Consider the following 13953-nt stretch of genomic DNA (forward strand, 5'->3'; position numbering starts at 1 on the left):
TTTTAATGTGAATGGTTTCATTGTCCCAGAAGTAGATGAACTGAATATGTTGAGTGTATGTATCTTTGATGTCAAGTTAATGTTTCCATGCAATATTTCTGTATTTCTTTTTTTTTCAAGCAAGTACAAAATAAAGTACAACTAAAGCAAAAGAACAACAAATTATTGAACTAAGACATGTACACATAAAAGGGGTTTACCTTTGCAAATGTATGTATTCATATGTTTCAGAATAAAGACATCACTGTTGGTACTCAAAGCATGTGTCCCTTTTTTGGGGGGGGGGTCAACTAACCGGCTGTTTCTCTATAGTGGTCACCTGGCCATAGTGGTCAAATTTGGCCAGTCCCTTGAGTGACCACTATAGGCAGGTTTGACTGTACAGTATATACTATGGCAGTATGACTAAGATGTTGTTGACCTTCTCAACTGTTTGCATTGAAAAGCCTGAAAACACAGTTCCCACTGAGGACTGTTTTGGGAAATTTGTTGTGAGACTAAAGCGGCAAGCAGTTCCCTGGACATTTCTGTCAGCCACAAGGATGTGGGAAGGTCAGAATGGAATTATTCAAGGTCATGTGTACAGGCGATGTGCTGTCACCGAGGACAGAATGACCTTGAAAAAGACTGCCCTCACAACAACAACATACATATACACTGACTTATATAACATGTGTGTTGATTAAGATACAGGTTAGTACGATTATGTTTCCTGATACAATATGGGGAAGGGGAAAGGGAAGGGGGAGGGGGGCATAAATGTACGTAGCTATGTAGTAACAAGAATACAACCTATTTACTGGTACATGTACTAACCTGTATGCTGTAATGTCAGCCCAGAAAGGTCTGCAACAAGAAGCACATGGGTTAAACAAGATTCTCAATGCATAATCTTCTTCCTGAAACATTTGTATCAAAATCACCAAGACCATGCTTTTCATAACAAAAACTATATGACATTAAGTCTGATACTCAATTTCTTTTAAGTCTGATACTCAATTTCTTTTTTTTACATTCATAAATGAAACCAACAGCACAAAGAAGGTCAACAATTATGCTCAATTATAGAATCTGGCATGAAATAAAAATGTATGTAACATACGCATGCATGTGTGTGTCTATAATGTGCATATCTATATAATGTAAAGCTGCTCTAGTGGCAAATGTACCATAAAAAAGGTTGTCTCCAGCTGAGGCATTGCCAAGAAAAAAAAAAAGAAAAATTGTGAGATTGGCATTTGGATACAGCTAGTCTACTTGTGGATGCAGGCAAACTGAAAAGACTAAAGCGAACTGAAATACATACACCACAGTCACTGCACACTCTGTCCTGTCCTTACTTACCGATGGCTGGCGACACTACCCTCTCATAATGGTACGGATTCACGCAGACATAATCCGCCTTAATGTCGAAAGCGAACTTGCAGTACTTGACGTGTTTTAGCTCGTTTTTGTGCAGGTCGGGCCAGCGCCATATCTTGGCGTATATTACGTGTGGGAAAACTTTCCGTCCCGCTACCTACAGCGAAGAGAATAGAAGAAAAGATCGTCTGTAACTCACCTATTCCGGGTGATACCACTCTTTCATAATGGTAGGGGTTTACACACACACTGTCAGCCTTCAAGTCGAAAGCATACTGGCAATATTTGACTTGTTTGAGCTCGTTTTTGTGCAGATCGGGCCATCTCCAAATCCGAGCATAGATAACGTGGGGAAAACCTTTTCTGCCTGCAACCTGAGTGAAAAAAACAAAGCAGTATTAGCCAATAACCACGCCGGGTTTTTTCTTCGCAATTTGGGCCTCTTTTCTTTCACTTCAATAGATTGGAATTCTTTCTAATTTTCATTTTCAGCATGTTTTGCAGGCATTGGCAATTTTTACCAGTGGTTCTTCATGTGGGTTTTCCCCAAAACTTGTTGAATGTGGTCATTTCTGTTATACTTTTAAGATACTTTTGAAATAGATCATACAAAATTGATAAGTAAGATCCCTGTATAGTTATCCATTATGGGGAGGGGAGAGGAGAATTTCACTTGTTTGATTATGATGAAGTTTTTATCCTTTCCTTGAATTTTTTTTTAGTAATATATCATAGGGATGGGGGCACAGAGACACTTTTGAAAGGTGTCTTTGTCTAATGCTTTTTAAATGTTTCAACACTATGTTATTTAAGAAATTTAGCTACAGTGTCTGCTTTTTAAAACACTTGATTTTACAGTACTGGAGTTCAAATGTGAGATGGCAACCTTCCTGCTCGATCTGCACAATTATAGGGTTTTAAATCGTGGAGCTCAGTCGGTACATTTTAAAACAAGAACAAAAAATAACAATGTTGTTAAATTAAAAAGAGCTTCTAGTAGCTACAACAAATATTATATTTATGTAGTTGGATACCTGAAAGAGAAAAATACATGTACAGTTGCAGCACTTCAAACTTACCTCAGAGTTTGTACGCTCCACTGATAATTTGTTCGAGTTTATCACAATGTGAATGGGAAGGCAAAACAGTTTCATACACACCTTTACAATGTGCCCTCCCACACAAAAAATGACAATAATCATGCTATAATTCGCACACAATTTGCAATATTTCACACCTCTCAACAGCTACATACATACACATTATGAGTACCTTCAAAAATGCTGTAATTCCTGATTTGTTCACCGTACTGTTATGTTCACTGTTTTCACTGTCACTTCTGTACCGTGCACTTATCATTACAGGTAACAAAATAATTCCTGGACTTTCTTTTTCCTGCACCTGTCGCCACCATGAATATATACTATATATAGTTCTGTGAACATGTCCTTTTTTCTCAGGCCGTGAACTTTTGCTACCGTCAACATAAAGTGAATTATAGTACCTGCACCTCTCCAATTTTACCTGCACTATTCAACCAGTGTACATGCAGTAGGTATTTCCAGGCCTGTGTACAATATATTGATTTTTCTGCAGCCCAATTCAGGACTACAGCAATCAGTTGGGGAGTTTTTAGCTGGAGGGAGAAGATGACACAGTAAAGCTGTCACGTGTACATTATTTCAAGGATGTACGGGGAGCCTGGTACAGTCAGCGCGGCGCCAGTAACTTCAAACAGGCTTACCACAACCAATGGCTGACTAGATATCATGTCAGAGGTTGCCGTATTATCTACTGTAATATCACATTAGAGATCTTCATGCAATTCTCTACAGCTTATACAGAGTCATACAGTTCTTTTTACAGAACAAAAGGCTTGTAATTTGATTATCCATTTAGAGTCTATGTTTAAGGTTAATCGAATGATTTGACATACTATTAGATAGATTGAGGGGCTAACATTTGCTGGAAATACAAGATCATTTTTTCTATCACCCATAAGTTTGACCTTGAGTGTACAATCTGCAAAATTTTCTACAAATACGCAAGCCGCTATTCCTACCCTTTTACAACTATCTCCAAAAACTGAAGCTTTTTCTGTGTTCGTGCATAGCTTTATGATAGCTTTTGACCATTTTGTATTCTGTTGCACACGTGTGCTTTATTTTGGTTCACGACTCACGTTACGTATACTGATAGCCTTATTCTTTTTTAGCCCGCAAAATTACTTCTTTACATGCCATCTGGAACTATTTTCTGGTAGGTTCCAGCCTTGTATTTCCACCCCTGTATATCTTTGTAGACTTGAATCCAGTATGTTTCTGGTATCACTGTTTAAAAGCTGGCAGACCTTGAACACAGTCCAACATGTCAACATGCACATCTGGTAGTCCTTACATAACACAGAACAGCCGGCAACTCTGGACCTCCCGCTGGGGCCTGTTGCCATGGCAACGGAGTCGTTGATCCAGAACATTCCTTTTCATGATATCTATATTCCAAAACATTGTCATCTACAGGGTGTAGGGACTTATTTTCCTGGTTGTCTGACATTTTTTTTGTAAAAATTCTGTGAGTGCTAATATTCTGTGAGTGCTACCACGGTATACAGTATACTGTGAGTGTGTGCTATACACTAATACAGTATACCGTAAACTTGGTGCATCTGACCGTATTCAATCCCTGATACTGTTTCATATGGTATACAGTTTCTCCTCAGAGTGTTTCCATGTTGATTCATTTGCTTTTTAATAATAGATATATCATATTTAATTGGTATGAGTACTGTATGACAGGAGCATGTTTCTGGAACACAAAAAACTGTGACTATGTGTGTGAGTGTTGAAATTGCTGACAGAACAGTCACACATTTACTGCTGTAGGCATTACAGGAAGGAAATCTAGCTTATAAAACCCTCAAGTCAGACATTATTTCCCAAGATTATATCTCGCATCAGCTACAAGAGCAGGAAGCATACCAGACTTGATCTTGACTTGAACAGTCATAAGAAGATGAGATTGTAACTATAATCAGAGATGGCCCATACACAATGTTTTCTCTTTTTCTGATGCTAAATTTTTGTCTTTGTAGCAGGATTTCCATGTTTGCAGATATCTGGCTCTCATTCCAACAATCCAAATCTTCTTTTCTTCTTGCTGCTGCCAGAAGATGTAATGATCTTCTCTGTCAAGCTACTTAGACATGCCCCAGCCTGCTGAAGGCCCCATGCCAAGTAGCATCAATATCTCCTTATCTACAGGATCTAGACATGACCTGAGATGACCCCACAGTGAGTCAGGCTGTAACAATAACATACCCACACTCACGGGCCACAGCATGATATGATTGAGAGCTTCAACTCTAGCCCATACTTATTGGCTTTAGGGAGAGAAATTTGGTACAATGTCTGTAATTCCAATGTGACAAGCAGACTTTATAGATTGAGTTCAGTGCAGGATATCATGAAATTTCTAACAATAAATTTACAGGCAATATAAATCAATAGCACAATAGATGTGAAAGGCCCAAACCATGAGGTCGACCTAGGAAGAGATGGATTGACAATATAAGGGAGGACTTCTACCACTTCAAGATAAACTTTATCTTGTTGGTTGACGCTTTGTAAGTTGAGGTTGCTTTGGTTGACGCTTTTTAAAAATGTAAGTTGAACAACTAGAAGTCATCCCTTATATTGTCAATCCATCTCTTCCTTGGACGACCTCATGGGTTTGGACCTTTCACATCTATTGTGCTATTGATTCATATTGCCTGTAAATCCATTGTTTGTCAGAAATTTCAAGATATGCTGCCCTGTATTGAACTCAATCCATAAAGTCTGCTCAAAAAGGCAAACGGCGGGCTGCCATCAAGCCTCAGCATTGGCCTTAAAAAATCAAATTTCATACGCTTTTTTAGGCATTTTGTTGGGTTTTCTATTTTGTGTAGGCCCACAAAAAATCCAACAAAATAGAAAACCTAACAAAACACATAAAGAGGAAAAAATAAAACGTTAAAAACAGGCCCAACATCTGCTTGGAGAATGAGTGACCCCTCCCCCTGTCCCAGTTTACTAAGGATGTGGGACAGACAAGATAGTGACTCAGAGTTAGGGACAGGTGACACCGCCAAGTACTCATCAAATGACTATCCCTCAAATCTTGAAATGCATTTCCAGAGGGGCATTAATAACCTTATCATAACATAAAAGATATGCGTCATTGTGACGTCAAACGAGCAATAAAAAGGAAATTGCCAACGCAGACATGATTGTACTTAGTCACTTCAATAATAAGGCCAATACTACTGGTTGTAATTCCTAATTTTTGTTGGTACTCATACATACTGTATAAGTTTTCACTGTCAATTCTGGACTTATCATTATGGTAATGAAATAATTTGTCTTTCGCCCCTCTTGCTACCACCGTGAACATTATGTCCATTTTCCTCAGATCGTAAAATTTTGCAATCGCAAAGACAGTTAAGGCGACACCAAGTAAATTTTATGGATGACGTCCGCGCGCGCATTGATTTTGGCCTGTTCCTAGAAAAAAAAACAAGAAATTCTGCTTCCTGTAACTATGACCAAAGAGTCACGCCAGTGCCGCAAATCGTCAGATTGACGTGAAACCCGTAACGCAAAAACAGGGCAGGACGACAACTGCTATTCCACCTGATTTATTGCTGTTTTGATGATGAATAAAACTTTAAAAGACTTCTTGCTTGTTACACTGTGTCACCTCATTCAATTTGTGTCCTAACATTTGTCGTCTCTTATTATATTTCTAATCTAGGCATCTTGTTTTTTAGGGCCCTTCTTGGTTTTTTTTCGCCCTCTCGCATTAGATTTAGGGTCTCCAAAGGACGTCATCCATAAAATTCACTTGGTGTGGACAGGTCTAAAGCTGTAAGTGAGAAATTCAATTGTTCTGGCCTTCCGATCCCAGATTTGTAGAGCTTAGATCAGCCCTGTTGTTTATCCAATCGTCCCCCGCCCTTCCGACTGAGGGTTTAGCACACTGACCTCCCCACCTCTCACATTCAGGGCTCCTGACGCTAAAACAGATATAGGAGTCTCAGGGTCAAGGTCTGTTTGTACCATTGCCAGGACGGTTCTCTACGGAGGCTGCCGTAATGTCACAGAGCCAGCAAATCCCTGGAACAACCACTCCCTTGCTTTAACCTTTGGCAAACTAAAGATAAACCTAGGAACCAAGGAGGTTCAATCACATGTGACTGAACCTAGCCTCCGTGCTAGAACTAACCCTGAAATTGTACTCCCCCTATATAGGTACTACTCGTAAAAACGATATTTTCATGCCAAAAAATGTGAATTTATGCATACTGATACTAGGTACAACTCATCTAACAAATTTTCTACAAATGATTTGGGTCATCAGAAAAAGACAAGCTGGGTGTAATCAAACCTCATAAGTTTTTTCAAGTATCACGATAGACCATGTCAGGTTTTCGCTAGCTAGACTGTTCAAATTTGACTTTAGAACCCAAGTCAAGTCAAAGTTTATTGCACAACGATTAAAGTTATAACTGAAGGAATACCTGACTATACAAAATGGTTTTGAACATATGAGTTTTAAAATTTTGCACAGAGAATACAGTACCAGACCCCAAATCTATGGGACTTCATGCGTGGCTCGTGCCATGGAAAGTTCTATTGTCCTTCTGTACCTGGCACGTATGCTGTCAAAAAATTCTGGTGAGAACCTTGTCTAGCTGCAAAAGAATTGGGGAGTGTGCCACTACATGTAAGTCCTGCATTCTCTCCAGAAATGCGTGTCAATGACCCAAGGTACACTGGTAGTGTATGTCGGTTAACGTTATATTTATACGCAGCTCAACTCTGAACATGTTGAACATGAGATGCAGATTAAGATTCTTGCTGCAGATCTGTTGTACAGGGTGCCTGGAGGGTTCAAACAAGATGAAAGCCTTCCCTAGCCACTGGCAACACCAGTATCTCTAGCCTTACCACTCTCACGTTACTTACCACATTGTCAAAATTTCTCTGACATATTCCGCAAGTTTGGTATGTCACAGCTGTTCTTCTTGAAAAAATCACAACTACTAATTTCAACAGCAAAATTTGGCATTCTACATTTTTCTGTATTGATCAATGAATGAATAGATGAATGAAATATTATCAAAAGCAAAACATTCTGGATTATGTTTTAAGCATGATTAATATTATAATAATATTAAGCAATAGCTATGATTAACAATACTGTAAATATCTTACTTATATAATAAAGTTATATTATTTCTAGTCAAGAAAAAAATTTTTAAACAATCTGACCCAAACAATAATCAAATTTTGTCTAGAAATGACAATTTGACTTATGAGACGGTCCCCCAGCTCCATGCAAATTCAAATTTTCAGCAGGACGGTAAGGTCAACAACATCAGGATAATTCAATTTCCTATTCCACAGGGGCTGAGTTACACCCAAAAAGGAATTATGTCCTTAGTCTACACACAAGCAGTGTTCAGTAAATCATCATCAATATTCACTGTAGGTCTACGTTTGCCATTTTCGTAGTGACTTTTTCCACCATAAAATCATCAAATCGTGAACAAGTATTCAGTGTTCAGTACACCCCTCCCCCAGGCAAAATAATAGATGAAAACTATAGACCGAATGTCCTCTCTAAATATAAAGTACACAAATACAACCTTGAAAGAGACATTCTATAGAAGTGCTATGCACAAAACATTACGGGTTTCATGCAGGCACAGTACGTGAAATTTGAAAAATCTATAATAAATTCTCTATAAAATGATTTATTTGACTGTCCAATACAAATGAAGTACTGATGCCCATTTCTCAACTTGACATTTTAATAACTTAACAAATTCTATTGGTATGAAGTTATTCAAATTGGTATGTAGTTAACACCAATTTTGCATTTTTACTCTTTTCAATATAATACTGTTTCTGACATTTAACTCATACTCTAATCTCATAAAATAAAGCTTTGCACTAAGAAAACTGCATTTTTTCCGATAGGTATCATAATCGAACACAATTTATATCGTAGCCTGTATTACTGCCGGTCAAAGACCTTGTGTGGTCAGGCCAGAGCCTCAGATGATATAGATTACATATATATATACATGTATTTGTACAGAATGATTTATAACTTGAAAGCCAACTCTGCCTAAGAGTTTGAACAACTGCCAAAAGGCATTTATCAAACGTAAACGATATCCATTCCACAGATGACATTTGTTATACCGATGATATGAAATGTACACAAAATGCTTTTATCTTTTAAGCTCTAATATGTAACGTTTGATGATTTATGCAGTAATGAAATAATTTCGTGGGTAATATTATTCAGTATGTATGTAATATCATGCATTTATGTAATTTTTTGCAAGGTCTGGGATACTGACATAGTGTTGTAAATTCATTTATGTTCACTAGGAATAAATTTCAGGGAAGCAAAACAAAAATCAGCCGGCAAAACAAAAATCCTTCTGATTCTAAAAGAGTAAATCATCCTGATACTGACATTTACTGCCATTTCTTAGCAGCATTACTACATTTTTAAAATATGACCAGAAAATTTACTTGAAAATCCAGTTTAACTGTCCTGAAACATCACTGCCTATATTATACAGCAGTACAAAAGGCAGGACACAAAAAGAATATTCGCAATGTCACGACTTTGTGGTAGAGAGATCATATAATACTCATAACTAAAATAAAACCACCATCAACATTTCAAAACTTGCAGCAATGGAACAACTTGCACACTGCCTTTAGTTTAGAAAGTGTAAACTTTAGGGACTAACTTCAAAGTTATGTTACACAAACACCAAGCCACGACAGTTTTCATTTCCAAGTTGTTTTGAAGTAGAAGTTCTAAGAGAAGCAGGTGTTGAGGTAAGTGTGTACTTCTGCCAGCCAGAACCAGCCGTGATGTTGTGTCTTCGCTCTGACGTTCCCGCCTAAGCTACGACCGACTCAGATGTCACCCCAGACTTTCCTTTGTTTCCTGGTTACATGAGCTGACATCTTATCACTGGGAAATCTGTTTTTCTTTGGCAGGGAAAGTGGTGTCCATGTACAAAGCAATTTTACTGGGCAAGTAGATAGCACCCAGAGAACTTCAACTTACTAAGTTTCTCCAAAGGATACACATGCTTGTACCTGCAGTTTAAGTGCTTTTTTCACATTGGAAAAAGCACTGAAATTCACTGATTATTTAAATCAGCCAGCATTTAAAAGGCCAGGTATGCATAACACCTAGATATCTCCAAGCAGATGTAGGGTTTGGTGCAGTATCAGTGCATTATGCATTCTTTTTTTTGCCGTATTTATCCATCTTATCTATCTTTGCTGTATTTGTCGAAATGATGTAAATGCATGTAAAAGACTGAGACTGAACAATAGCCTATATCTGCTTGGAGATGTGTAGATTTCGCTTTTGTGTCAATTACATAACCTTGTGAAAACATGCTTTTGTGCAGCTGTATTTGGCACACACCTCCAACAAAGCCTGTTTGCTCTGATTAAATACCTTCTGATTGTTTCTTAAATCTTAAGAAAATGTCTTTATCATCATAATAATTGTTTTCTTACCTGTAATCTTCCGTCCAGTGTCCTCTGTATGGTCACACACTTGCTGGGATGTGCCCCGTTCGTCGTGATCGCTGTGATCAAACTGTCTAGTTCGTCTTTCTTCTCCTTGAGTTTCTTCACCAGGCTCTCTATGGCCCTCTTGGCGAAGGTTTCTGTCTCTCCGCCCTGCCTGTGGCACATCAGACTGTGCACGATGCTCAAACAGGCATCGTTACTCGTCACGGAGTTAGAACTAGACATCGCTAGCATCGAGGAATTCTCTCAATCCTTAGTTCTCAATTTGTGGGTTGAAATCTGAAAGGGGTCGCGGAAAAAAAACCGTGGCGGGGTTGTCCTTGTTTACGACCGTGGCTCTGTTGTGGAGGAGGTTGGTAGAGTGTTGTGTTGTGGTCGCGCGGCCGTCTCTCTCTCCCACGCACAACAAACAATGCGCTTCCGGGGAACTACGGAGTAAAATAAAATCAAAAGAACGGAAACAACAATGACTCAAGTTCAGATAGCCAAAACCAAATAAATCACATACCGACAACAACAGCGAAGGGAGGTACGCTTTGTTGACGTTTTACGTTCAGAAGAAGACTGCGATTTGAAGAAGAAGCTCATGGATATGTAGGTTAAGAAAATATGCCTTAAGGGAGGAGGTTTACCTGTAGTTAAGGGGCAGGAATCGTAAGGTTGACCCACCTCACTCCCCTCGCCCTCCCACGCTTTTCCACAGGGGGTGCACCCTATCTCTCCCCGACAGCCTTCGTCGGAAAATCCTCCAACTTTGATAGCAAAAATCTCCAGATCACAGCCGTTTCTGGTCCTCCTACTTCGCCCACATATAGATACATTGACTGGTAAAGACTCCTGAAATCCTGGAGTCCTTATGATTTCGGGAAATGTGATTTTGGAGGCATAAAAACTAGTGGACCTCACAAATTTCCCACAACTTCTCCCACTGGCGCGACAGTGCAAAACATTGCCTCGCGCAGGCGCACATGGTTGGTCAAGGCCAATTAACCAACCAGAAAGCCCGATAGAACCCGCGTTTTTAAACCACGGGACGGCTGAGTCCTGCTCCCTGATTGGTTGATAGGCAAGGTGCTTTCTCACCTGGAAAGAACAATGTTGTCCTACCTGCAGAACAGGTGAATAAAGGACCTTCGGCCATTGTTTGTGTGCGGGTTTCACTGCACAAGCTTGCGTAGTCAGAACTTCTAGTCACAGGCAAATGCTTGCGTAAGAAAAATATTGTGCATCATCATAAAACATTGACTTCCGAAACCTAGACGTCCATAGTCTCTCGTATCTCGATCTCTCTGTGTATCGTCCGAAACCCTAAGATTGAAACCTTAACGTTATATGATTAGAAAGGAATACTAGTGTTTTTTATAGTAACTATCCCTCGGGTCACTAGGGGTCAGTTTGTCAGGACGCGCGAAAGTCAAGAAAAGAATATCTGATCATCTGTTTCCATCATTTTTCGATGAGTCCTGAAGTTCCCTTTTACTCTCCAGTTCTAAAGTGTTTCTTTCACGGAGGCCTAGAATTGGTATCTTTGTCGTCTGTATAAAGCAAGGGTTCTTTTTTCCTGTTGTCATTTTGAGTCTGGGAGGTTGAAAGATTGAGTGTTTTCTGACAGGACCATCTGCTAGGCCCCACAAGAGGACGTTCCATACGTCATTCTCCATCATTTCCTTCCTTCTAAACCTACGTCATTCATTCATTTCTTTCTAACATTCTAACAAAGACTAACTCTTGCGTGACAAATTTTGATCATTAATATCTGCCCAAAAAATTTCAGTTAAGTGATTTGCACTGTTGTAGCAATTTTTTAAATCCGTCTTGACGCTGAAATTGTTCGTATTAGCACGTGCCCGCTAAAAGCCTGATCGGTGACAAGGGAATTCACGTCGCCTGTGTTTTTCTTTGCCGGTGATTAGACTGATAATATTCCATGCACCAAAGATAGATAATTTCAATGTAAATTCCCAAAGCAGTGGATGAAAATCCAACGTTAACCTGACAAAAAAAGTGATTTTTCAATCCTCTCTATTTTCATTTGCTTCCAAGTTCTGAACGGGTAACCGCGCCGCATGCCCTACCTCGGTACAAATTTCGGTTGTACGTAATGAAAAATTTTGAATTTCATTTTTGGCTATGTTTCTCTGTCTGTTTATTTGTATTCTAAAAAGCTGTTTATTTTTTCTAAAAGCTCAGAGCTCTCAATCGCCTCCGGGGAGAATATATCACTAGCCTTTCAAGCCAGGTTTCAGAAGCGGCTGGAAAGAGTAGAAATATAATTGACCAAATAAACATATAATATGCTGATGCCAGGGGAGTTGGTCCGCTAAAGAGTACAGTTAATACATCATCTGGTGGCGACATAGAGACAAAAGCTACCCCATAGGCTCCCGTGAGAAAATGTCCTGTATAAACAAGGATAGAAATGTCCTTGGAATAACAGAAGTGTAAACTCTGATTCATTGACAAATTACTCATGAAACTTTCGTGATTTGTATCCGTTTCTTCCTCAAGTAAGTAAAATTTACGGTGGGTGATTTTTTCCACCATATCTCGGTAGTAAATTGCAGCTGAAACCGACCTGACGATCTGTCATATTGTCCCGCTGGGGAAGTGGGGATATGTGCTGTTCGTCATGTCATAAACATGAACGTCGCTGGAGGGCATGGTAAAGCTTTGACTGATGATACAGTAATGTCGCTCTAAAAGTCGTGCGAAGTTCACTCCAACAAAGTACAACATATTGTACTACACTCCAACGAAGTACAACATATTGTACTACACTGTTTAATATGATATATGAACTTAATGTACTGCGTACAGAGTACTAAGTATGTCAAATTTCAAGTATTTTCCAATTTCAAGAAACTTGACTAAGTATAATATTCTATTGTAACACAGTAAACAACTTTCACAAATTCTGAATGTATTTTCATACCAGGAGGAAACATTTTAACTATGTAACTTGCAATATTGTTTCTGAGGGTTGTCAAGTATAGTTTTGGTTTTGATCTTGCTTTTGGAGTGCACTGTATACTGTTAACTCTATCATATCTTTTGTATAAAAAGAGGCAAACATATTGGCCAAGCCATATATTATATGCAGACACATTCAAAAACATTGAGACACTATAGCTGAAGAACAAAAGTTGGACATGTTGTCAAAAAGAACTGAGGGAAAACACATAGAAAGAACTGGAAACCAGACATCTGCTTGGAGATAAGTTTTAGTCACGAGTGCTCGTTAAGGATGAAGTATCACGGATTCAAACATATCTTGAAAAACGGCTTCCCCGACACAGTGAGACAGGCATGAATAATGCATTATGACAAATATGTAGGTGGCACAAAGAACCCACTTCTGACTATCAGGTCTGACGTGAAGAATTATCGCCCCCGAGGCTTGTAACCAAACAGAAAGAACAGGGGAATACTTGTGTAAAATATGGGCATAAACTCTGGTTTAAGTACATGTATAGATGATGTCTGTTCAAGAATTGTTCACTCTGTACATGTACACCTGCATTGTATTTTTGTTCAGTTTTGGTTGATTATGTCAATCTGTACCTCTGTTCTCTTGATTTATGTATTATATATTTCATTTGCTAATTCTAAATGTGGCGTAGTGGTAGATCGTTCGACTATGAAGCGGGGAGACCCGGGTTCGATCCCGAGTCGTACCCGGGACATGTCTGGACATGTGCCCCGACATTGTGCCCCAACTTTCCTCACTCCACCCAGGAGTGAATGGGTACCTAACTTCGGTTGGGGAAAGTCATATTGAGGTCACCTTGTGGCGCCAAATGGCGGCCACACAAACCCTTGTGACAGTTCCACAAAAAAAAAAAAATTGTGGAGCAAGTATGTGTTATCATGTGTATTATTTGATTGTTGTGATTACTTAAGGGTTAATGTCCCGCCCCGAGGTGAATATGGTGTGATAAAGCCTTGGCAGTTGCTATAACCACCGAATAAAGAC

At 39.1% G+C, this 13953-nt stretch overlaps 1 protein-coding gene across 4 annotated transcripts in view; it reads right to left on the reverse strand.

Annotated features, from left to right (window-relative positions):
- LOC109468770 (mothers against decapentaplegic homolog 4-like) overlaps positions 1-10949 on the reverse strand; it is a 21482-nt gene extending 10533 nt beyond the window's left edge. For 2 of the 4 annotated variants that reach the window (XM_019767095.1, XM_019767092.1), the window contains exons 1-4: positions 10613-10944; positions 9966-10408; positions 1562-1736; positions 817-846 (exon numbers count right to left, since the gene is read on the reverse strand). In XM_019767095.1, the coding sequence (XP_019622654.1) occupies positions 817-846; positions 1562-1736; positions 9966-10214 (454 nt within the window). In that variant the 5' untranslated portion in view covers positions 10215-10408; positions 10613-10944. Of the gene's footprint in view, positions 1-816; positions 847-1344; positions 1520-1561; positions 1737-9965; positions 10409-10612 lie in introns of all 4 variants that reach the window. The other 2 variants (XM_019767093.1, XM_019767094.1) reach the window with 2 other exon arrangements.
- Positions 10950-13953: the final 3004 nt, after the last annotated feature.

Source organism: Branchiostoma belcheri, unplaced genomic scaffold (assembly GCF_001625305.1).
Source record: "Branchiostoma belcheri isolate BF01 breed outbred unplaced genomic scaffold, Haploidv18h27 scaffold2, whole genome shotgun sequence".
NCBI classification, from domain to species: domain Eukaryota; kingdom Metazoa; phylum Chordata; class Leptocardii; order Amphioxiformes; family Branchiostomatidae; genus Branchiostoma; species Branchiostoma belcheri.